General features: G+C 38.2%; 1 protein-coding gene across 1 annotated transcript; it reads left to right on the top strand.

The window, feature by feature from the left end:
• Positions 1-311: 311 nt before the first annotated feature.
• On the top strand, positions 312-22,931 carry GPR180 (G protein-coupled receptor 180; the record flags this gene model as incomplete). Its single annotated transcript, XM_082498551.1, has 9 exons — positions 312-447; positions 2,869-3,027; positions 6,320-6,514; positions 9,938-10,118; positions 10,317-10,366; positions 13,944-14,101; positions 20,277-20,468; positions 20,828-20,905; positions 22,617-22,931. The coding sequence occupies 9 exons, from the start codon at positions 312-314 to the stop codon at positions 22,773-22,775; spliced, it is 1,308 nt and encodes a 435-aa protein (XP_082354677.1). The 3' UTR covers positions 22,776-22,931.
• Between the last annotated feature and the right edge of the window lie 210 nt (positions 22,932-23,141).

Raw genomic sequence — 23,141 nt, 5'->3', positions numbered from 1 at the left:
GCGACTGCCGCCTTTTACGACGCTGTATCTCAACTTACGGCCGAACCCAGCAACGGACACGTCGTCGCTGGGGAGGTGCGGGGCACGGTGGCAGGGGGAGGGGTCAGCTGCCTCGGCCCCGCCCCCCCGGGTGGGCGCGCTCCCTCGCGCGCGGTTCCCATTGGCTCTCCATTCCGCCCCTGCCCTCCCGCTCGCCTGTCCCGCGCCCGATTGTAACCCGGGGCGGAGGGGGGTGAGGAATCACGTGACCATGCGAGCCGTTGTAGGGGGGGCGGGCGGTTAGTGGCGGACGCCGCCGGCGGGGCCGGAGGATGAGGTGGCGGCTGCTGTGGCTGCTGTGCGCCGCCGGCTGGGGGGCAGCCGGGGGCAAGACGCTGCGGGGCGGCTTCGCCAGCGCCGCCGCCCGGCTGGAGCCGTGGCGGCCCGTGGCGCGGTTCCAGTTCCACGGTGGGTGCCCAAGGCGGGGGCAGCGAGCGGGGCCTGTCCGCCGTTGGGGCGTGTGAGAGCGGCGCGCGGGGGAGCCGTTAGGGCGGCGGCCTGAGGGGAGCGGGGTCAGCCCGCTCAGCGCGCGGCAGCCCTCCTCCCTCCGCTGGGGAGGTGCGACAGGTCGGATGCGCTGTGCGGGCGGTGAGGAGCCTGAGGCAGCGCTGGGGTATGCGGTGGGGTGGAAGTTCGGCCGGAGGCGGAGGTGCAGCAGGGCGGTGGGAAGAGGAGCTGGTAGCGGCCCGCCGTACTGCATGAAAAGCGTCGGAATTTATCAGAGAATGGCAAAGCGCTGTCGTTGGGCACTCGGCGCTGTGCCTCCCTTCGCGTCCCGCAGTCTGACGTGGCGGGGGCGTCTGGCAGAGCAGAGGCATTTGAACTTCGGCATGCATAGCTCTTTCCCTCCTGGAACTCCACCGAATGAGAACGATGCTTAACGTTGCACGTGTCTGTTTCACATCACTGTATGTTTTTACTGTCACCGCGGATCGGAATGTATATTGTTACCTGATTATTCCTGGTGGCTTTTCTTTCCTGTGTTATTAACTCCTTGTTAGTAATAATTCCTGAACTGTTAGTTAAGAGGCCTAGCAGTGGGGTAGAATCCTGTTAGAATGGCCGCTGCAGAAATACAGGTTGGAAATTACTCTTCTTGCTACAGAAGTTTTACTTTGCAAAAACAGTTATATGCAAGCCTGGTGAATCCCATTTACATTGAGGCTGTGCTGGTCAGCATGCTCTTCCTATGTGCTTAGCATTTCAGTAGCTTAGACTATTTTCTTTCTCGGTTAGCTTCATGGCAGAAGAGTTCTGCGGAATGCTTTGAAAGACAACCATGAAGATAATACTTGACTCGGGCTTCCTCCCAGACTGGAGGAGTAGTGTGAGAGGAAAACAAAAATGTTTGCAAGAAAAATATCTAATGGGATGAAAGAAAATGTAACTTAAGCCAAGAAAAGTTGGAATGTGACCTTCCAGTACTGACTGAGAGATGATAAATAGGTTTGGGATAGCTTGTGGGGTGACTTGAAAGCAGTTAATTATCACTGCCCTAGAAGATAATTGTAGAAGCGCTTTAAATAGATCTAAAGGAAAAAAAGTGCACTGCTTAAATCTGAGAAAAGAACGTTAAGATTCAAGATGAGTGGGTTAGGGATTCAGATATAATTTATTCTATAAGTTGATGTTGTATATTTCCTTAGAAATATTCTTTCTACACAAATACCCACAACTATATTACATATAGATATTGGTTTGGGTCTTAGTGAAGCCATATGGACTTTTTTTAGAACCTTCTGTTAATTTTCCAGAATCTTTTATTAGCAACTTAGGTAAACTGTAGTCCATAAAACATTTTACAGATCCCAGGAAATCACCTTTTTTGAGGTTTTATTGCAGACTGCTGTCTTGCAGCTATTTCTGAATAGGGAAACCTTCCTGGCAAAGTCTTATTTGAAGCTGGTGTCTAGGTTAGGTGGGAAAGAAGATTACTCTGACAGTTTAAAAAACTTACAAGGCTTGCTTAAATTTGAATGAATTAGTAGTCCTGCAGTACCAATTGATTTTTCTTCTCTGTTAAATCCTGTCTTTTAGTTTAGGATACTGTTGCATTGAAGAAGTTTATGGCAATATAAAATGAAAGAATTTATCAAAATAAGTTTAAGTATTGTAGAATTACCCAGGCAAGATAAATTGTGTCAAATGAGCTAGATCTAAAATGTTTAAAATATTTCTCTATGTCAAGATGCAGCCTATAGGTAGACTGACACATGAAAGAACACTTTCAAAGTTTGATTTATTTTTTTTTATCAACTTGACGTCTGTCATCTATAACTAAGTATGTTGTTCTTATCAGTCTACAACATGACATGAGTGTCTGTTTACATAAGTTCTTCTGGTATTAGGCTCAAGAGCTACCCTATGATGCTCATAGTCGTGCTACAAAGGTCATAAAATACTAGACTTTGAACCAGCTATTGGGACTGATTGAGGTGTTGTCTTTACTTGAACTTGAAAAAATTAAAATTTGGGGTGGGAGGAAGGAACAAAAGACTACCTGTAAGTCTGTTTAAAAAAAAAAAAAAAAAAAAGAGAGGGAGAGGAGGGAAGGCTGTTTGTAGTAGAGAAGGTTAATGACATTTGGGTTATGGTGAAGGTTTCTTTAGGTACCATCATAGAGAATTGTGCATGCAGTATTATGGTAATGAGTTGTATAGAAATTGTTTATGTAAGAGTGTAAAGACCTTTATGGAAGGTAGTAGTAAAAGTTTAAGAAATAAAGTGAAGCTTTAGTACTGCTTCTTATCAAAAATCTGTGCCACGCTAACTTTTTGTTCGTAACTGACATCAAGGCAGACTAGTTGATTTTATTTTTTAAATATCAAGGTGACCATGCTGTTCTGTGTGTCAGAATCAAGAACGTAGCAGTAGCTGTGACAAAAGAAGCTAGACTTCACCTGTTTCAAGCACAGGAATGGCAGAAGCTGCAGAACAGTATCCAAGATCCCAGCTGTACAGAGAAGTTCTCTAAAGCTCAGCTGACAAGTGAGTTACTACTTTTTTTCCTTACAGATTAAGTTATATGTGTATTTAGAACCCTGTAAGTTATCTGTGTATTTAGAATATTAATTTCAGTGAATTTGGACTTTGCATCAAAGCAGGACTTCGGCCTTCTGTAATTAAAAATGATTACAAGGAAATGTAATTGCTTTGTTTACATCACTTCAGAAGACTTTGTTTGAGAGTTATGATTTACTACACTGCTGGAAAATGAGCTATCCTTGACAAATAATTACTTTAATGCAAACAACCAAACTTTACGACTAGTGCTAGTCTCATGCTCTCACTTGTACACAACTCAGAAATGATACATGTTTGGATGAAGTCTTCGTTTACTTACTCAGTACAGAGATTTTCTTTAACTGTCCTTGCAGTAAAAGTCTCTTTTTTTTCCTTTTATCTCAAACTTTTCCATAAAAAAAGATTATGTTGAGTATGTGAAAGAGTTTACAAAGAATGTCATAGTAAGACAAAACTGAAGAATTTAGAGGGTGTAACTGTTTGAGACAGTCAAATGTACAGTTTGAATTGTGACTTTTACTGCAGTGAAATGAAAAAAAAATTAGAGGCAAAATGATGCAGTCTGCTGCAGTTACCTCTGAACTTCTGAAGTGAATGATTGTAAGGTGGGAGTATGTAGCCCAAGTACACAGTAAAAGCCTAGTTTTGTACCTTAAAACCATTTTTCTGTGTTCTTTTTTTCTTTTTTTTTTTTTTTTTTCCTTTCACAACCTCATAATCATTAGCTTCCCCTCTGCCCCCCTGGTCTGTAAGGTTATCTGCAAAAATTAATCTGGGTTATGCTGCCTTACTTTATAACTTGGGTCCATTATCATTTAATGTTCTTTCACCCTTTAATTTTGTGATTTGGTATGCATCATTGAATCTCCCATTCAAAAGTTTTTAATATTTGAGCTGATAATTATACCAGTACAAAATATACAGGTTAACTTGTTGTCTTGTTTATGGAGGAACATTTCTCATTTGTCAAGAGGCTCCTGTTCTCCAATTCCATGGAAATGACGTTTTTCAAACACAAGAAAACAAAAATACAAAATGTCTTCATGATAGCACAAACTTGTCATGCTTTGATGTACAAAGCATGTTATAAAATTTTTAATACAGTGTCAAAGATGAGCTAATCAGGTTAAAGCTTAACTTGAGTATCCATCTAAATTTAAAAGAACAGGAACAGTAAAACACTGAAATATTTCATTATGTAACTGGAAGACAAACATACTGAAATAATAATTTTTGCACCATCTATTGATCAGAATATTACAAAACCTACTTAAAGCATAAATTTTCCTTTAAGTCATTAAATTAGTATTAGAAACTTAATTCAAATATATCTTAGGTGAATACAGCTTTTTTTTTTAAATACATTTCCTCTGTGTGGACAGAATCCCTAGAGTTGAATCTCTGGGAACATTGTCATAATGAAATCTTATACAGATGTCACTTCTAGGGATGTAGTTCCCTTACACTTGATCTGAGCTGAACATGAAGTGCTGCTGAAATGACTAGCAGTTGGTCCACCACTCCTGTCTGTTCGGACAGCATACTCGCTGTTTTCTACTGTGTTTAGGAATCATATGGCCTCAGGGTGAGTTGTATCTGTTTGCTGATCTTGGGCAAAATCAATTACATTTCTATTTTATCTTACTTCATTTCCTGTGAGCTAGCTTTTAGATTTGATGGAAAACTGATTAAATGCGTTCTGTGTGATCCTTAGTCTTGGTGCAATAAACATTGTGTCAGAACTCAGCTGAGAGTTGAGGTGAAAAGTAAAGCCACCCCTGCCAGCTGCAGTTTGCTTTTTGTTTGATTAAGCACTCTATGAAATCCTAGATCTGTGTTTTTAAAAAAAAAAACTTGGTTTTTTTGAAGAGAGCTGTTTCACTTTGTATATTTGATTGATAAGATATGTAGCTCTAGAGTGGAATGCATGCTTACCATTAGCTACACAAAACAAACTGTTTGTGTTGGAACACTTTTGTTTTCTGGTTCATGTGTGATGTCCGAATTTGTACTCCATGACAATTGCTGCAAAGAAACATATGTTTTTTCCTGGATTCTAATGTTGATCAGTTCATGCCTTCAGAGAACAGAAAATAACTTCTTGAAGTAGAAAGTAGAAACAAGTTCATTTAAATTACATAAATCTTTTTCACAGGTAGGCTTCAAGTTAGAAATTGGTTCTAAATTTTGTCTATAAAATTTATATAATGAGTTTGCTAAGGATTGTTTTGTATGTATGTTTGCAGCTTTTTCATTTAGAAAGGCCTTTGTATAAAAAAAACAGAATAGCTTGGTTTGTAGATTATTTATTTTTTTAATGAAATTTTTCTCTTTCCTCATTCTTAACCATTGTTATCTTAAACTATTAAGGTATATTAATCTACAGTCCAGTCATTCTATTGTTATTTCTTCTACAGAGATGGCTTTCGTTTATGGTTGAGCTGATTAGCACTTGAGTTCAGTAATCAGTGTAACAGTACTTAGAATTCTTGCAATTTCACCAAACATACAGAGACACAGCAAATGTTTATTTTGGGGAGATTGTGCTTGGTTAACTGATGCTTTTAGGAAAAATAGTGGTAAGATCAGTGAGCAGATGAAAAGTCAGTCTCTTACATAGTTGGTTTTAAATGTAATCTGATTTGAAATATGCAATTTTAGTGGACGGTGGCCTAAGCCAGTAGCTGTCAATTGAAATTCAGTCTGTTATTGTTTGAGCAAGATGCTGTAATAATATGCTAAATTGTACCTTTAAAGCATGAACACTGTTGTTGACCGAGCTTACATATGGCTGTTACTGTTTGGTGCTCTAAATATCTTTGAAAAAAGAGTAGGATAAATGTCACAAAGGTATTTTTCATACTGCAGAAGTATCTGTTGGCTAATACAGAATAACTAGTCCGATCAGTACTGTACTAGAGGACAGAAATGTGCTAAGCGCGTGAGATAGTTTGCAGTTACTGGCTTCTGGCAGAAGAGAGCCCTCACAGCCAACCCAAAAGCTGAGAGGTGGAATGCACTACATATCCTCACCAACCCTTGCCTGCACCTATTTGAAACAAAAGATGAAGTTGGAAGTCTGGTCTGTGATGTTATGGCTAGCATTCAAAACAAAGACTGTTTTGTACTGTAAGTGGTATATAACCTGTATATGATGTTGTGGATTTAAATTTTATCTTTGTTTAAAGATGAGTTGTCTAAAAACAAACTAATCAAGTACTTACTTGTTTTTTTGTTTGTCTGTTTTCTTCCAAAGTGACTGTGAACCACACAGAGCAAAATCTGACAGTCTCACAGATTCCTTATCCGGAAACATGGTATGTTTTTTATGTAGACAAGTTTACCTGCGAGGAGAATTATTCTGAATCCGAGGATATTCAGTTTGAAATGGTCTTACTAAACCCAGATGCAGAAGGGAATCCATTAGATCACTTTAGCGCAGGGGAATCTGGTAAGAATTTTTTTCTTAAAATTAGATTTGTAAGTTAAGGATCTGATCACCCAAACAAACCAGTATTTGCTTTGCTTGGAAAAGTACGAGGAATAGATAGCAGAGTCTCTTATAGTTTGTATTCTACGTTTTCATGGAGGGTAAACTTTAATTCATTTTCTGGCATTCAATGAAAATCCTTTCCTTTCTTTAGACTGGCTTTCCAAAACTTGCCTAACTGGAAGTACGGATGCACAAGGAAAGTTAGTGTTAACATCTTTCCTGATAGGCATTTTTCCCATGTTGAAATTGTAAGCTTCCACTTGAATGTGAATTTCATCCCTGATTTTAATGAATTTACACAATTCCTTAGCTGTGAAAATTTTGATTCTGTGCAACACAAGTACATGCACGATAAAACACTTTGCCAGTACAATTTCAGTTCAATGTTTAGGTCTTTCTAAGTATCTTGGGCACAGGCCACAGATTAGATATTTGTCAGTCCTGATTTTATTTTATTAAAGAAATGCAATTTTAAATCTTTAGACATGCAAATAAAAACTTCTAGAAGTGATTCAAGACAGCAGCTAAAGAAATGCCTGCATAAAATTGTATGCTTTGGACAATCTAAACCAACCTAATGTATGCTTCATTGCAGTGCTTAGCTTCACTGCTCTGGGAGGCCTCATCAATGTGTCACTAACCTAGGCCTGTTATAAGGGAAGAGCCTGATAGGCTTAATCTGCCTTCGTATACAGATTTAACCTACATTCTCAGAATGAGCCTGATCACTATGCTTAGAATCATATGCCCTGCTGTCATTCTTACTCTCAAGGAGTTATAAAGGGAACAAGGGCAGCTCCCTTTTGAAAGGGAAGAAAATATTCACTGAAACATGTAGCAGAATGTGTAAGAAAGTAGTACTGTTAATCATCCATTTTTCAAGGCTATAAATTGACTTACCTGTCTAACTTCTTAGCTGTGCTTCTTAGTGTACAAACTTAGTTGGCAGTTTTTATTTGGTGAATTTTGTATCCAGAAGTGAACTCTAGGTTAATTTGCTGATTCTCAAAAAGCAGTAGTAGTATTCTTTTGCTAAATCAAGCGGCAAAGCGGCTATAAGACACCATGTGGCCCTTAAAAGTGGTGTACAGACCTCCTAGAGAGGCATCTCAGCTCTATATTAGTTTTGTAGGAAGACTTTGAGCACTTGGAAACAGAACTCTGAACAGCTTGCATGGTGAGTAAGGAGGTGTGTAAATGTGTTAGGTGCACATGTTTAGATCTAACAGAGTAAGCTGTACATGCCATGTCTTCCACAGAACACCTCTGGTTATTCAGAATTAAAACCTGCATCACTGGCATGAATCATGAAGTTACATGCCTGTGCCTACTTTGAAAGAACTGAGGATGATTTCTTTCTTTTTTTTTTTTTTTTTTTTTTTTAAATTTAAAGCATCTTTGGGGAATAAGGTTTGTAGTTTTTCGATAGAGCCATACAGCTTAGAACATCAGGGTATCAGAGAGAAGATCCATCTTCATTCCTTGGTTCTTTCATTGAGGTGACTAAAAACTACATAGTTACACATGGTTCTGATTAGGTCATCCTTCATTTTAGTTACTAAAGTTGTGGCCTGACATAGGAGATCTCAAAATTAAATGGACTATAAGGAGAGTATAGGAAAGAACTTGAAACTGTAACCTTGTGATTAAGATGTTTGCCTTGAGAGGAGGCCTGGCTTCTGATCTCTGCCAAGTAATCTCTTATCATTTTCTATGGTAGGGTTTTTTTAGGTAAGATATGGTACCAGTGGAATCTAGGATTTCTAAGGGCAGCTGACCAGGTAGACAGCATTTTGAAGGTCTTTCAAGTTAGGTATTTCAAATTAAGCTGTATATATTTTATTTTCTCTGTCAACTCTAGGTTACATGAAAGTTAAAAAAGAAAAATTAAGTTACGGGAAACTTAAAAAAGACAGGTTGAAAGTTACCCTGGTTTTTGTAGTTAAATTTCAGTGCAACTTTCTCTTCAGTCCTTTTGGTGTCAAGTTAATCATTCACAATCTGTCTTTGGTTGGAAGTAACTTTCTATCCTAAATGTTTAGTGTTTATTAAAAGCTAGTTCATTTTCCTAATGTGAGTTTTCCATGAGTACCCATTCATCATGATGAGAAATAACTTACCTACAGAATCCTTGCCCACTTCAGTGGGTGTCTTCTGAAGTAGAAAGATAAAGAGGGAAAGAAAGAATGAGAGATCTGATCTAAAATGCATATTTTTGTCATTCATAAATCAGGCTTTTGTATAGGTATGCAAGAGAAGCAGAGTGGCCCTGAATCTTCTGGTTTATGAGCCTTTATTACCTTACGCTCCTTTTTTCCCATTTCACTGTATGTATGTCCAAAATGATTAATTTTAGCCATAGAAGTTATAGTACTAGCAACTATTCAGAACTCATCCAGTTCTAACGTTTTTCAACTTGGATATTGAAATGTGTATAGTTGCTCTGTTTTTAATCTGTGGGTGGAGCTGGTTGGAAGTTTTAACAGAGTTGGTTTGCTGCTGGAGGAAAAACATTGTTCAGAATATGATTCTGTGGGCACCACTTGATTTCAAGGAAGGCTGGAGAAGAAAAACATCAGTTTTCTGTGAGAAACATCTGTTTACCCATTTTTGCTTATAGCTCGCTGGCTTGGACCCTTTGGGTGCCCATATGACGGGTTCCAAAGTTTCCAGACAATAGAAAAGATTTCCAGGATCCGGGTCTTTAGGCAAGCATTTTACTGGACTACTGCCAGACTGAAAGTTAGAGGGCTTCAGTTTTGTAAATAATATCAAAAACTTTTCATTTTTTTCAGATTGGTGCAAAAAAAATCCACTCTATGAACTTACTGTTCTCTGTGCTATTTTTCTTTACCTAAGAGTTTCCTGTCTTGGTCAACTGTACTAACTCCTTTATGTGGGGGAACAGTGACACCCAGCGGTGAAACAGGGTCATCAGGACCTATTTCGGGGTTTCTCTTATCTCAGATTGGGCCTTTAAAAATTGAAGAAAAAAAAAAAAAGAGCTAAAAATGAGTCCTTTAGTGAATATGCTTCTGATTGATCAAATGGGCTACAATTATTTTCTGTTTATCAATAAACTGTATGCCGTTTCATATTATTTCAGTAATTGCTACAAAGCTTTTTGTATTTGAACAAAATCTCTCCTACACTCATTGTATTGTTGAATAAAAAAAAAACTTTGTAATAACCATCTGTCTGAAAAAAATCACTGACTTTCTTGGATAAAATAGGCTAGGATTTACTCATTTCATCCGTACTACCACTTTTGGGTGACAGTTACTGTTTCCCATTGGCTATATAAAAACATATTTTTAGTGATTTACTGCTAGTAGCAATGTTTCTTTATAAAAACTATGCTGTATTTCTGTTTTTTCACAGGATTACATGAATTCTTTTTCCTGCTTGTCCTAGCATACTTTGTAACTGCTTGCATATATGCACAGTCCCTATGGCAAACAATTAAGAAGCGTGGACCTATGCATACTGTATTAAAGGTGTTGACAATTGCATTACTGTTGCAGGCTGGTTCAGCTATTGCCAACTACCTGCATTTCTCAAGGTATATTTGCTTATTTTTGCTTTCAGTCTTGAAGAACATTGTGTTGTAAAGATCAGTACGTGATATTTCCTGGGGTGATTGTGACAACACATAGGACTGACTTTTTGAACTACGTCATTGCCTAAATGTACTTTTAAGAGAGAACGCACATTTAAAACTCACTCACTTAAAAGTATCATCTTTTTATTCTTTTATCAGTTATTCTAAAGATGGAATAGGAGCACCTTTTATGGGAAGTCTGGCAGAATGTGAGTGTGCTTGTCTATTGCTTCTTACGTATTCCTACACGTTAATCTGTATAATGCATTAGCGAATGCTCTTCTTGGGACTGTATTATGATCTTGAACCATATAATTGGATTTTTTTTTAATATAAAATACTAAAAGTTGCTCTTCTGAAAAACAGGTTTTATTCTGGATGTTTACAATAACTGTATTTGAAGTTATACAATTGTGATATTGTTTAGGATTTTTAAAAGGATTTTCTTGTCTGAAGATTGCTTCCTATGAACTCTTAAATACATGACTGTCACATGAGTAAATGTTTCAATACATTGAAGAGTTTTGCAGAGTTTGCACGATTTAGAGGAGCAAAGCTTTTTAGGAAACTTAATCACATTTTTGGAGCACATCATTTCACTAGCAAATTTAACATTGATTATAATGAAACAGTTAAGTGTTTTACAGCATAAGTGATATGATTAGAGTGATGCAAAAAATGCTTATGTAAAGAATTTATGTTAACAAAGCATTTTTCTCCACTCTGAATAGATATTCTGAGTTCTCACTAGAACTGAATTCCTAGACCATCCCTCCCCAAAATGTGCTAATTTACTCCTGCTGAGTTCATCAGGGTTAAACGTTGTTGGGTTGGTTTTTTTTTTGTTTGTTTTTTGTTGTAGTTCACATTTGAAGCATTGGGGGGTTCTTTCTAAGCAAATATATTGCCTTTTCATTGGCTTGAAGCACCCCGAGAAAGTAGTAGTACTATGGCAGTGAGATAGCATTGGCAAGAATAATATTTCCCTTCCTAGAGTTTTTGGAAGCTTGCAGTTGGAATTAGCAGCCTCTTGATGGCACTTGGCACCACAGTAATTGCCGCTTTCTTGATTTAACCATTTGAGTTAGCAGCTCCTTGCAGCTTCTCCAGCAACTGTATTATTAAACTTTCCCTCTTGTCTCCTGAAGTTAAATTAAATAGGGAATATGGAGATAGTCATAACTCCTTCCCAGTGAAAAACCCAGTGTTAACTACCCAGCCAGAACTTCAGAGAGAGTAGCTGCATATTAGATTTTCTGTGTATGTATTGTAGTGAAGAGCCCACTTTTATTTGCTTGAAGCAAAGGTTATAAGAATAAAATAATATTTTTGAGTCAATAATTGAATTTAAGAAATTTTTTCATTTCCTACTGTTTTTGAGGTTTGTGGTACACAAAACAGTAAAAGAGTACAAATAATAGAAATGTGGAAAGCTTCAGCGTCAATTACAATTCTGAAGAATGGCTGATAGCAAGTAATATAGTTTGAAGATGGAAGGTGCTACCATTTTACCTATATCAGAACATAAATCTGAGTTAAAAGTAAATGGTAAAATTTCTTTTGACTGCAGTGGGGCCAGAATTTCTTTCTAGAAACCTGTTCAGATACTATCCCAAGCAATTATTCTTTTCCTACCATCATTTAACCTTTACTATGTATAAAGAGCTGACCCTCAGTATAGTTTATCGCCTAAGTTAACCACATAAATCACACAAATAACACTGGCACTCAAAAGCATCACAAACAGTGATCTTTTAACTTTTGTTAAGATTGAAATTTGACAAGTCAAAGAATATTACTATGCCTGTTGAACAGCCAAAAAGCTGAATTGTGATGAAATCAGCCAAATATGGTATCAGCTCAGTAGCATGTGACTTAACACTGACCCTGGGTATTGTGGGATTATTGTAATTTTAGAAATTTCTCTCAACCTTCTTACCTTTACGGTAAGGTGTATGAGATATCAAAGATTAAAGCGGATAGTGAATTTTTGTCTTAGGCCATTTTGTCTGGGAGCCCAGTTGAATTGTTGCCACACTAAAGCAGAGCAATATCTATATCTGAGATGTAATTGAGAGATGATGTCTAGCTATAACTTATAGGGCAAGTTATCTTAAGGAGTGACAGAAAATAAAATGCTCTGTAGAACATCCAGTTTTGTTCAGTCATTTCTCTAGCTTGGATTTGTGATGCTGGTTTGGCATGCCTTGGGTTCATGTAATAATTTTTTCTAGCAAGTACTATGTCTCCATAGCTAGTGTTGTAAAATAATGCCAAGATCGTTTTGCCCAAAATAAGTGCCAGTTCATTTTATTAAAGAACGAGCAAGTTTGTATTTACTAAAAGCTCTTAACATTTCTTAAACAGCAAAGGTATCTGAATACATTAAGAAGCATTTAAGCAAATAAACTGCAAGAATACCAAATACATCCCAGGAATAACATGTTGAAGTCTGTTTTATATACATATTTTGCTAATATTACTGAGTGTCAGGTAAGTATTGTAGCTGATCTTCATTTGATACACTTCACGTGTGTGCATATTAATCTCTGTATAGTGACAACATTTTCTGTGGCAATATTTTTAGTAAATGTGGAAGTACATTCATCTTTTACAATACAGTCTAGTTCTATCAAAATAGAAGTTTGCTTTTGTGACATAAAAATATTTTTCTTGTATCTGATAGTGTAAGTCAAAATTACAAGTAAGGGACAAATTTAATTGAACTAAAATATTAATCAAGTGAAAAGCGTGTGTAGTGCCCAATCTCTAGTTTCTGAACCAAATTTGCCAATTTACATAATATAAGAATCAGTTTTTCTTGTACATCTCTGCTATGCCGGTAGAATGAGCTAGTTCATTCTCAAGTCCAAACACCAAATTGCTTTATAAATTTCAGTCAGGAGCTTATCATGTCTAAAGCTAACAATCATCCAGAAAGAAATCTTCGGTTCTTTCTACAGTCGGTAGTACTTCAACAAGGCTAACAAGTAAAGGCTGTAATATATTCTAGCTTGAAGTTTTCTTAATTTAGATACAGCTTCAAACACAGGTTTGAGACGCTGATTAAGAATCTAACTTTATGGAGTATGTGTTAATTGTTCCCGAACAGGAAAAAAAAAAATAATAGACGTAGCAAAATGAGGCAAAGGTAGTTTTGCATTTAATAAAATGAAATATAAGCAAGGTGTTGCTCCAAATGTAGCTTGTGTTAGGGTTATTAATTATATTTTCCCCTTTAAGTATCTGAGAGTGGAATTTGTCCTAAATATTTGTGCTTTCTGTTGCGAGCTACTGCATCCTTAAGACAAAGTGCAATTAATTTAAAGTACAATGCAACTACCTGATTTTTGTTCAAAAAGTTTTTCAGAGCAAAGAAAGGAGTTCATTTCATTGTGTTTCATATTTGAAGTGTGATTAACATACATATGATTTTAGTTCTTTAGCATTCGTAAGTCTATTTATGCAGACGGACTCCTGAGCCCAGACTTCTTTGACACAAGAGTGGGATTTGGAAGGATGTGGTGCTGTGCCTGTGTTGTTGCAGAACTGCAGCATAACTAGAGGAAAGCTGATAGTGATCTGTTTGGTCACTGGAAACTAGCCAAAATATCCAGATTTTGTGACAAAGCAACTGCAGCTAGGCAAACTATCATGAAAATTATGACTAATGGTGATACAGAGGTTTAAATGTCCATCCTTCATTTGTGGGTATATAGAACATCTCTCTTTGCTTTAGAAAAAACTATTTTTGTTGTGACTCTCTTTTTCTTTTGTTTTCAATAGTGTGTGACATAGTCTCACAGATACAAATGCTGTATTTATTGTTGAGTCTGTGTATGGGCTGGACAATAGGCAGAATGAAGAAATCTCAAGGCAGACCTCTTCAGTGGGATTCCACTCCAACATCTACTGGCATTGCTCTAGTAGTTGTTGTTACACAGGTTTGTATTTTATATTCATTCTTATACTGAAATATACAGCTGCTGTTAAGAATGACAGAACCGTGAACCAACTAATTTCAATATTTTATGAGGGAGGGAGTATCAAGACTGGAAAAAAAAAAAACCCACAGCATAATATGCACCCAGTATGTCTAATAGGTAACACCACCTTCTCTTTACTTCAACAATTTAAGGTGTAGCTCCACAGTATGTTTTTGTTCAGCAGTAAAACCACTTAAGAAGTTCCCACAGTTTTCCAAACTCATGGTTGTGCCAATTGTTCATAGCATTATACTGTAAACCAGATCAATGGAATGATCTAGATTGCAAAAAAAAAAAAAATAAAAGGGGGGGGAGATACCACAGCACAGTCATTTTACTGATCTGATTTATAATGTGGTCCTATAAATAGTTGTAACCGGTACAACTGAGGGGTTGTGAACTACATTGTGGGGGCTGACAACACACAGCATGAGGGGAAAGATGAAGAAAAACTGCTGTGTGAAATTCTTTCTGTCATCAAAAAAATTGAAATCCTTAGTGTCCTCCTCTTAGAACCACTCAAATAGGATGTCTAATGGTCTTTTCAATCAATATAAAGGAATTCTTGAAAGGTTCATGTGCAGAATTGGTCTTGCAAATATACAAATGGTCTGACACATAATTTCATTCAAATATTTTCCATTAGTATAAATTAGAAAGTCAAGTAAACATGTTACTTAGAAGTAAATTGTAATGGAGATCATCCAACCCCAGTAGTGCCTTTTGTAAACAAATTTTTTTAAAATCACAACATAAAGACAAGAGAATCTGAAAGCCATTGAGAAAGAGAAGAGCAGGGAGAAACTGCAGACAGTAATGAGGAAGAGATTATAGTGAAAATTTTGTGCCATTTCAGTAGTATCTGTAATTAGTGTTGCTTCCAAACTAAATAAGTGGACTGCTAAAACATAAGAGTAGCTGAGAGCTGACATTTCTTGCTAATTAAGACTATAAACCAAAGGCTATTAAGGTCAATGGGACTGTTGAAACTTAGACAGGTTCATTCCACCTTACTTTGGCACCTATCTAGGACCAGAATTTTTACATGCTGGTAGTAAAGAAGACTTCTAAAGTATTTAATTTTATTCATGCCTCTCCACTTGTACATATATTTGGGTGTGTCAGTACTCTGTCACTTGAGACTGGAAAGTTTGTTGTTGTTTCCTTTTAACTACATATAGAAAGGACACTCAGTATCATCAGCTTCATCTTTTTTTGATTACTTGTGGTAAAAATTAGGGCAGGTATCATATATAGATGCTGCTTCTCCCAGTACTGGTCCATTACATATTTGTGTTGGCTCTTTGAGTACCTCTGGAGCATTGGTACAGTTGGCTATCTTGCTTGTCACCACAAAGGCACAGTTGTACCATATCTCTCCTCCTGGTACTGTTGTGAATGTCAGGTTTGGCAGGAGTCTTATAGGAACAGAATATGGGTATCAAAGTATGTCATTGCCTGGGTGGTTTTGCATCCCTGTCTCAAGGTCTACTGTCTGCAGCAAAAGTTCCCTGACACCAAGAGTGTCCTTGCCCCTTCTGGAGAGGATGTTTTCCATCTCATGGTTCAGTACATACAAAATACACCTTCTGCCATATTTCTTCTCCTTAATACAGACTGTGGATATTGAGCTTGGGGGAGCAGGATCCAGACTGCATCATCTCTATCAAAGGCTCTTAATTCTCTGGATTAGTCTGTTGTTCAGTGGTCTGTCCAGATTGATGTGGGTGTTGGACCTACAGTAATAGGGCAATCGATGAGCACTTTCAATGAGTAAAAACCGAGAGTAACCTCCTTTCTGTCCTGCTCTTTCCCAGAGATTCTTATGGGAGAGCCAGCTTCCTCCCATGGCCTTACATGGATAATCAGAGATGTTCTGAGGACTTACTGTGAAGGGTGCTGGAAACCACATGCATTGCCCTAATGCAGCAGATAAAACTAACATGGTTCAATCTTTATTGACGTTCTACACTGCCTGTCCTCATCTCATCTTCAGGGAAGTCAAGCAAGTGGACAGCCTGGGAAAACATGTTATTCTTCAACTCAGCTGCAGGTTTGACTGGCAAACTATCTGACCTTGTTTGCCTGCTGCTAGTTCAAATTACTCAGCAAATTTTCAGGGTTTTTTCTCTTTGTACTATTGCTATGGATTCTTTCTTTTTGTTCTTTCAGAAACATCAGCAATTTCCCAGGCTGTGTTTACAGGTTACCATCAGTGTAGGGTGGACGCAGCCTCCTAGTCAGCAAATCCCTTGTGGTCTTTGCGGCTGCAAAGGTAGCATCTCAAAGGAGGGACAAGTCTGCCATTCAGCATCTCCCTTTGCCTTAGCTTGTTCTTTATTTCAGCCTAAGAACAAAAGATTCCCAGGCCACTCTGTGTTCATTAAAGATTTCACTTTCTGCAGCTGACACACAAGCCTTGTTCAAAACTTTATTGATGGCAGGCCTTTCCCATCACATAGACCTGAGCAGTTTGAGCTTTCCGGACTGATCAAAGTGGAGGCAATGATTCTAGAAAGGTAGTTCATCACTTTGAAACTGACCAAAATGACAGAGTCTTACTGCATTAGACATCATGCTTCACAGGGGTTCTTAGGCACACCCCAAAGGTGTGCTCAGAATGAGCTCTACCTTTGACCTTAGATTTAAACCATTTTTTACTGTACTGTCATTGCCTGACATCAGATATCCAAGTACTAGATATGGTTAGAAGCAGCTAGTTAATCCACTTTGCCTTGCTGCTATTTTTAATTTCCCTTTTTCTTCCCCTTGCTTCTCAGAGATTATTGGTCCCATGAGAACCTGCCTTTACTGGAGATTGATATGTTATCTTGGCTTGCCATAAAGTCAGTGTCGGCGAAGCGAAGGGGAGGAGGGGTTCTACCATAATTGTTTCCTCATGTGAAAAAAAAGAAGAGTGTCTGGTTCTTCATTGTATGGATTTGGAGGTTCAACTTGTGTATCTGGAACACCAGGATGATGTCCATGGCAAACATTTGTGTAACATTTGAAGAGGAAGACCAGTACTGGACAGTAGTTGATGTCCACTGTGAACCAAGATAGGTCAGAATTATGTGCAGGTGAAGTCAAGCATTTTGAGCAGTGTATTATGTAAACAAGGAGATGGTAATTCTCCTTTACTTTAGGAAGAAACAGCTGTGACTTTAATGTTGAACATAGCTAGCACGAGTTGTTTCTTCAGCTACCTAGCTCATCCAGTTCTTTTGTCTACAGCCAAAGCAGAGCAGCTGTTCTCAATAGCAATTGGGGTCGTTCCCCCCCCCCAGGTTTCTTCTGAGAGCTTATAGTTCTGCTCACTGCCAACAAAAAAGTTATATCCATTTCAGCACATTGGTGTCTGGGTGTTTGTTCAGCTTGTTCCTGATAACTGCAGCTAGGTGAGCTGATACATGCCTTTCTGTGGTCAACATAAGGAACTTCAGGGCTTATTTGACCTTAATTTCTCAGGCACAGCCAGCCAAAAAGATCTTGACTTCAAGATCATGCTTGGCTATGAAAGCTCTTCCTTCATTGAGAACAGATTGCCTAATCCATTGTAACCTAGAAACACTCAGATTTCTCTTTTATAGGATCCTGCTCTTCTCTGGTAAGTGAGAACAGTCCCAGCTCAGAGTAAGAGCGACGACACAAGTTCAACTTGTCTGAGCTTCCAGTATGTTGCACTGATGGTTCCATTTGTGCCTCTAATGCCTCGGCCTTCTGCTTATTCTGGAATAGTCTAATGAAACTGAAGGAAGCTGGACTTCTCTGATCTTTCATTGCTGTCGCTACATACAGTCTTTGATCAACTGATTCCTGTGTTGCTTACACTCTTTAAAGGACTAGTGCAGAGCATACCCTGCTGTCAGACACTGTTTTCCCATGAGGATTTGGACTTTGTTCTCATGATTCCTTTACTCCAGCTCTCTGTCATCTTCTCATGAAAGTGGCTTTCCTTCATTGCTGTTACTGTTGGTGTAGGTTAAGGAAAATCCAAACCCTCATGAGCTCTATTCTTTACGTTTAAGCTATCCCTGGGATCGACCTAAAGTTTCTGCATAAAACAGTATCACAGTTCCCTCTCCATCAACCTTCTCCCCAGATGCATGCTTTAGTCAGGAAGATTCTATACCTAGGAGGTGTGTTTTGTTTTTTTTTTTTATTTTCTCAGACAGTGTATGTCCAGTCCAGGGAAGTTAAATACTTTGGCTACTCCCAAGTGTAATTATCGCAAGAGAAAATGCTCTGTACAAGACTGCAGTGGTTCTGTAACTGGTAAAGCCCTTGTTTGTTGCCTGAGCATGTTCTACCTGGACTGAAATAACTTCTGTGATAGGAATTCATCAGTTTCATGCCAAAACTAGTGCTGTAGACACAACTCAGAAATAAACCGTTATGGTGGGAACGTTTGAAGCCTGTTGGTCAGATTGTTTGCTAGTAATCAGTGATGTTCAAGACATGCATGCTTCACATCTGTCCCTCTCCCATCCTTCCATTTTCCATCCAGGTAGTTGAGGAGTGACTGAAATGACAGCAGTCGTGCTTGCTGTGTCATGGCCTAGGTAAGGGAGGGGAAAAGCACAAGAGTACTCTCTGAGGATATTCTAAGTGAAAATGATCCTGTCTCAACTGATGAGGCTCAAGGACACCCAGCTCTGGAAGGCACAGGTGGATTACACTTTTTTTTTTTTTTTTTTAAAGATAATGTCAGTAACCTTTTTGTCTTTATGTAGTTAGTGTAGTGAGAGAGCCTTTGAATGTGTTCAGAGAGGAATCTGACTAATTTAGATTTCTAAATTGAGGCATACAATGTCTGCTTCTGAAGGCCTTCAGAGCTACCTCACTCATATAAATCAAATTTGCCTACCTTTCTTCAGAAAGCCTGCTTCATTAGGCACCTGAAACCTAAGTGCAAGTTAGATGTGCACAGTAGGTGGACTGGATTCCACGGTATATTAAGTTCTTAAAATGCCATTCAGCTGCTACATGATGCTGGGAGAGTCTAAACTTTATGGGTATTCTAATTTATTAATGTTAACGTTCCCAAAGTCTTAAAAAGGTATTCTTCAGCAAGACCCATTTTTTTTATGCAACAAGTAGGCGCCTGCCTTCTACCCAGCTCAGATTCAGAAACTAGGCACTTCTTAGTCTGTTTTTCCTTGGAGAATCTATCAATATTCCTTCTCACAGTGCTCCTACGAAATTGGATTCTGCAGCAAATGGATACAGTGCTGAGAGTTAAGAAGGATTGCTATCTTTCATGTAATTATCTGTTGGCTAGAGCGCTTGTCCAGATGTTGGAATGGTATTTGGAACCTGTGATGCTCTGTTTCCTAGACCCTAGGAGGTTTCTGAGCTGGTTGCTTGCAGAGTCAGGCTTGCTTGCAGTTTCTGACCTAGCTGATGTTGAATTCTTTTCTCCATAATGGCACAGCTTCAATAGAAGGGGTGGAGAGTGGCCCACCCAAGAACAGCCTATAGCCTGGCAGTTGGGGCACTCTCCAAGGAGGTGGGAGATGTGAGTTGGATATCCTTTAGGCAAAGAAGGGAATTGTGGGAGATCCAAGTTCAACCTGGGTGAATGCTTGAGCCTTTAGGCTATTGTATAAAAGGGGCAGCAGCACCACCCTCTTACTTCCCCATCTTTGAAAAGAAAAGTGAATCCTGTTAGGATTTTGAAAGAAAAGGCGTAGTCGCCTGCCTTTGAAACAAGCTTTACAGGTTGTGGATCCCAAGTGGAAGGAGACATCTCCCTGTAGCTCTGTGGAATCATTTCAGTGGGCTTCCTGCTTGGTAGGCTGACTGTTTAACTACGTGATTATTTTGGATCTTATGCTAAGAGGCCACATTCCTTCTATCCAAATTAGAGGAAACTTTAACTTGTAAAACTGTCTAAAAGGTACAGAACACAAGAAGTGAGACTCTGTTCCTGCCAGTTGCACTTGAAGTAGTAGGTAGTGTCAAAAAGCAGTTCAGGCTAGGGATTTTTTTGGGTAACATGGCGGTCTCCAACAAGCAAGAGTGGAGCATGGCCAGTTGTGTGGATAATGTAATCTATGATGGGAAGATTAACTGAGGTTTAGTGTAACCTTGTTTACTCTAAATGTACTTTGCTGTTTGTGTTCTTTTCCAGAGCTTTTTATTAATTTGGGAGCAGCTTGAAGATACGAATCACCACAGCTACCATTCACACCATGGTTTAGCAAGCGGACTGCTTATTGGCCTCAGAGTTTGCCTCGCGTTGTCACTGGCTGCTGGTCTTTACCAGATCATCACAGTGGAGAGAAGCACGTTGAAAAGGGAGTTCTATATCACCTTTGCCAAAGTATGGGTTACATCAAGGAAACTGATCCCTTCTACTGTAAATATAATTGTGGCATGCAGTTGACTGAAGCACTAAACTCTTTTCCTCCATAAGAAAATTAATGTTTAACTGTCTGATTTGATTAAATTGCACCCTGTCATCACACTCGATGAGTAGTCATTTTAATTTGACAAGGAGTATAGAGCTTTTTTAAAAAGAAATCCCACCTTTCATTGTGTGGTTTTCATTCTGTTGATTGAAAATTAAACAATGGGTTCATAAAATAGACAAAAATGTAAATGCAGTTCTTCTAACTGTCATCTCTTTCTTCTAAGTTGGCATGTAGTAATTTTATAACTTATGCTCGTATTCTCTTTTAGGCCTGCATTCTCTGGTTTTTGTGCCACCCATGTCTTGCAACTATTGCTGTAATATTCAGAGAATATCAAAGAGAAAAGGTATGTACAGGCAAGATAAAAGAGATGGAATTTGAATAGTAGTTGTTCTTCATGTTCAGTGTTTGTTAGCAAACTTATGCTCTTAGGCTGTTAATCTTATGACCCCAAAGCAACTTGAAAAGTCTTAGTCACACAGCTCTCATTGATGCTAATGTGAGTCATATTTTACAAAGGCATACAGGGTTTGAATCATCTAAGGGTAATCATTTCTTGGTTAAGGGAGAGAGAGGGGGAGATTGTTAAGTCAAAGGAAAATATGGAGGGGGTGTTCTGTTTTATTGTTTGCTTGTTTGTTTTTTAATTAAAAACACCTTGGGGATTCTTTTAACAAAGCTAGTAGAAAGATAAATCAGTGGATTTTTTTTTGTTGTTGTTGTTTGCTTTTTAGTCTTCATCCTTTGAAAAGCTTTATGTGGCTAAATAGGTCAGGGAACCTGTAGCTGAACTGTATTTCGATTAAGAAATCTTTCCAAATACATAGTTTGGTTTGTAAGCTCTAAACAGTTAAAACAAAGGTGGACTCATTGGGTTTCTTGGTTGCTTAAACATATGGGGAAGTAGAGAACTAGTGTGTGGAGCCTGCCGTGTTCAGATAAAGTGCACTACTATTCTCAGGTGACTGACTACATCATTCCAGGGTAGAGTTTGCTGCTTTTCTTTATGGTTATAACCATCTGTGCATTTCTACGCAAATATTTTCAGAAATTGAGCTTTTATTTGTGTAGAGGCTATGTAAGGGAAAGAAAAAGGTTCCACTAAAAATATATAGTAAATTAAATACTATGTTTGATTTTAAATAAAAAAAGAAAAAAGAAATATGGGGAGGAAAAAAAAAGACTCCTCTAGAGCTGCTAATGAAGAGACTTTTTTGTTGTTGCTTGATGAAAACATCATCAGGACAGGAGGGTAATCTCTAGAGGTAGGATCAGTAAAAGAAATTTGTGCAATATTTTGAGGTTTTGAGCTTACTGAAGGGAGAGTGCTGTTGCTCTGCTCTTGCATTTGAGCAAGTTTAACCATTGTGTGCAGCTGCAGTTCCTACATTATGATAATTTAGCTGTGTTTCCTTCTTTAAATGTAATTCAGTACAATAAAGAAATGCGTGATTAATAAATACCATAGTTATTTAAGAAAAACATGTATTTTGAAAGACTCTCTGTATATAAACTTAGACTTTTGCTTTCTCAGAAACAGTAGTTACCATTATGCATTTGGGAAATACTGCCTGACACTTCTTTTACAGATGAAGAGACTTGCACTGAAAAGAGGTCTGGCTAAGTGAGACTGATAAATCACTATACTCACAGCTCCATGACTCTGCTAGTGCAAAGTGTTTCCAGGCTTTCTCCCCCTCCCCCCCCCCCTCTCTATTTGTTGTAAGAATAGAATATCTAAACATCACCTCTGCTTGTGAAACCGCATGGGTGGTGAATTGCAAGTCTGAAATTCCCCAGAACAGAGACTGCCAGAAGGGTTCTGTGACTTGCCCAGGGCTATCTAGTGATTTAAAAACACCCAGGTGTGAGAGTCTGAATCCTGGACTTGAGATTCAAGTTCAAATCTTTTGTAACTGCAGCAGTATTAAAAGGTTTAAAGTTAAACCCAAGCACTTACACAGTATGCTGATAGAAATTTATTGTGGGTTGTTTTTTGCTTGTTTTTTTTTTTACTTACTTTTTCTTTTTCTCTTTTTCTTTTTTTTTGTCTCTAGATTATTACCATAGGTGTTATCCTCTGTCAGTGCATCTCCATGGTTATCCTCTACAGACTTTTTCTATCTCATAGTCTATATTGGGAAGTATCTTCACTGTCATCAGTGACATTGCCACTAACAGTATCCTCTGGACATAAAAATCGACATCACTTCTGAGATGTTTAGGAAGAATAAGTTATGTAATAAATGTGCAATAATGACTCAAATATAAAGGTATTTTTGTCACAGGTGTGTGATACATTGGTTTTACTGGAAAACTGAGTGATAATATTGGAGCACTTCAGAGGCCTTTGGTCTGACAAGGTCCCTAGATTAATCTGTTAAAAAGTATTGTGGAGTGGAAAAATCCATAATTTGCATAATTTTATAACTATTGTTTGTGTAGCACATGGTGCTGAGCTGTATCATGGAAAAAGTACAATGAATCTTTTCTCTACCACTCACAGACACAAAAAAAAGTCCTTACTTTATATCAATACTAGGTTTGAAGGTCTTATAAAATGCAGTTCTTAAAACATCTAC

The sequence above is a fragment of the Vanellus vanellus genome, assembly GCF_965231255.1.
Source record: "Vanellus vanellus genome assembly, chromosome: 1".
Classification (NCBI taxonomy): Eukaryota; Metazoa; Chordata; class Aves; order Charadriiformes; family Charadriidae; genus Vanellus; species Vanellus vanellus.
Note: the sequence above shows the minus strand (reverse complement) of the source record. Positions and strands in the feature narration are given on the sequence as shown.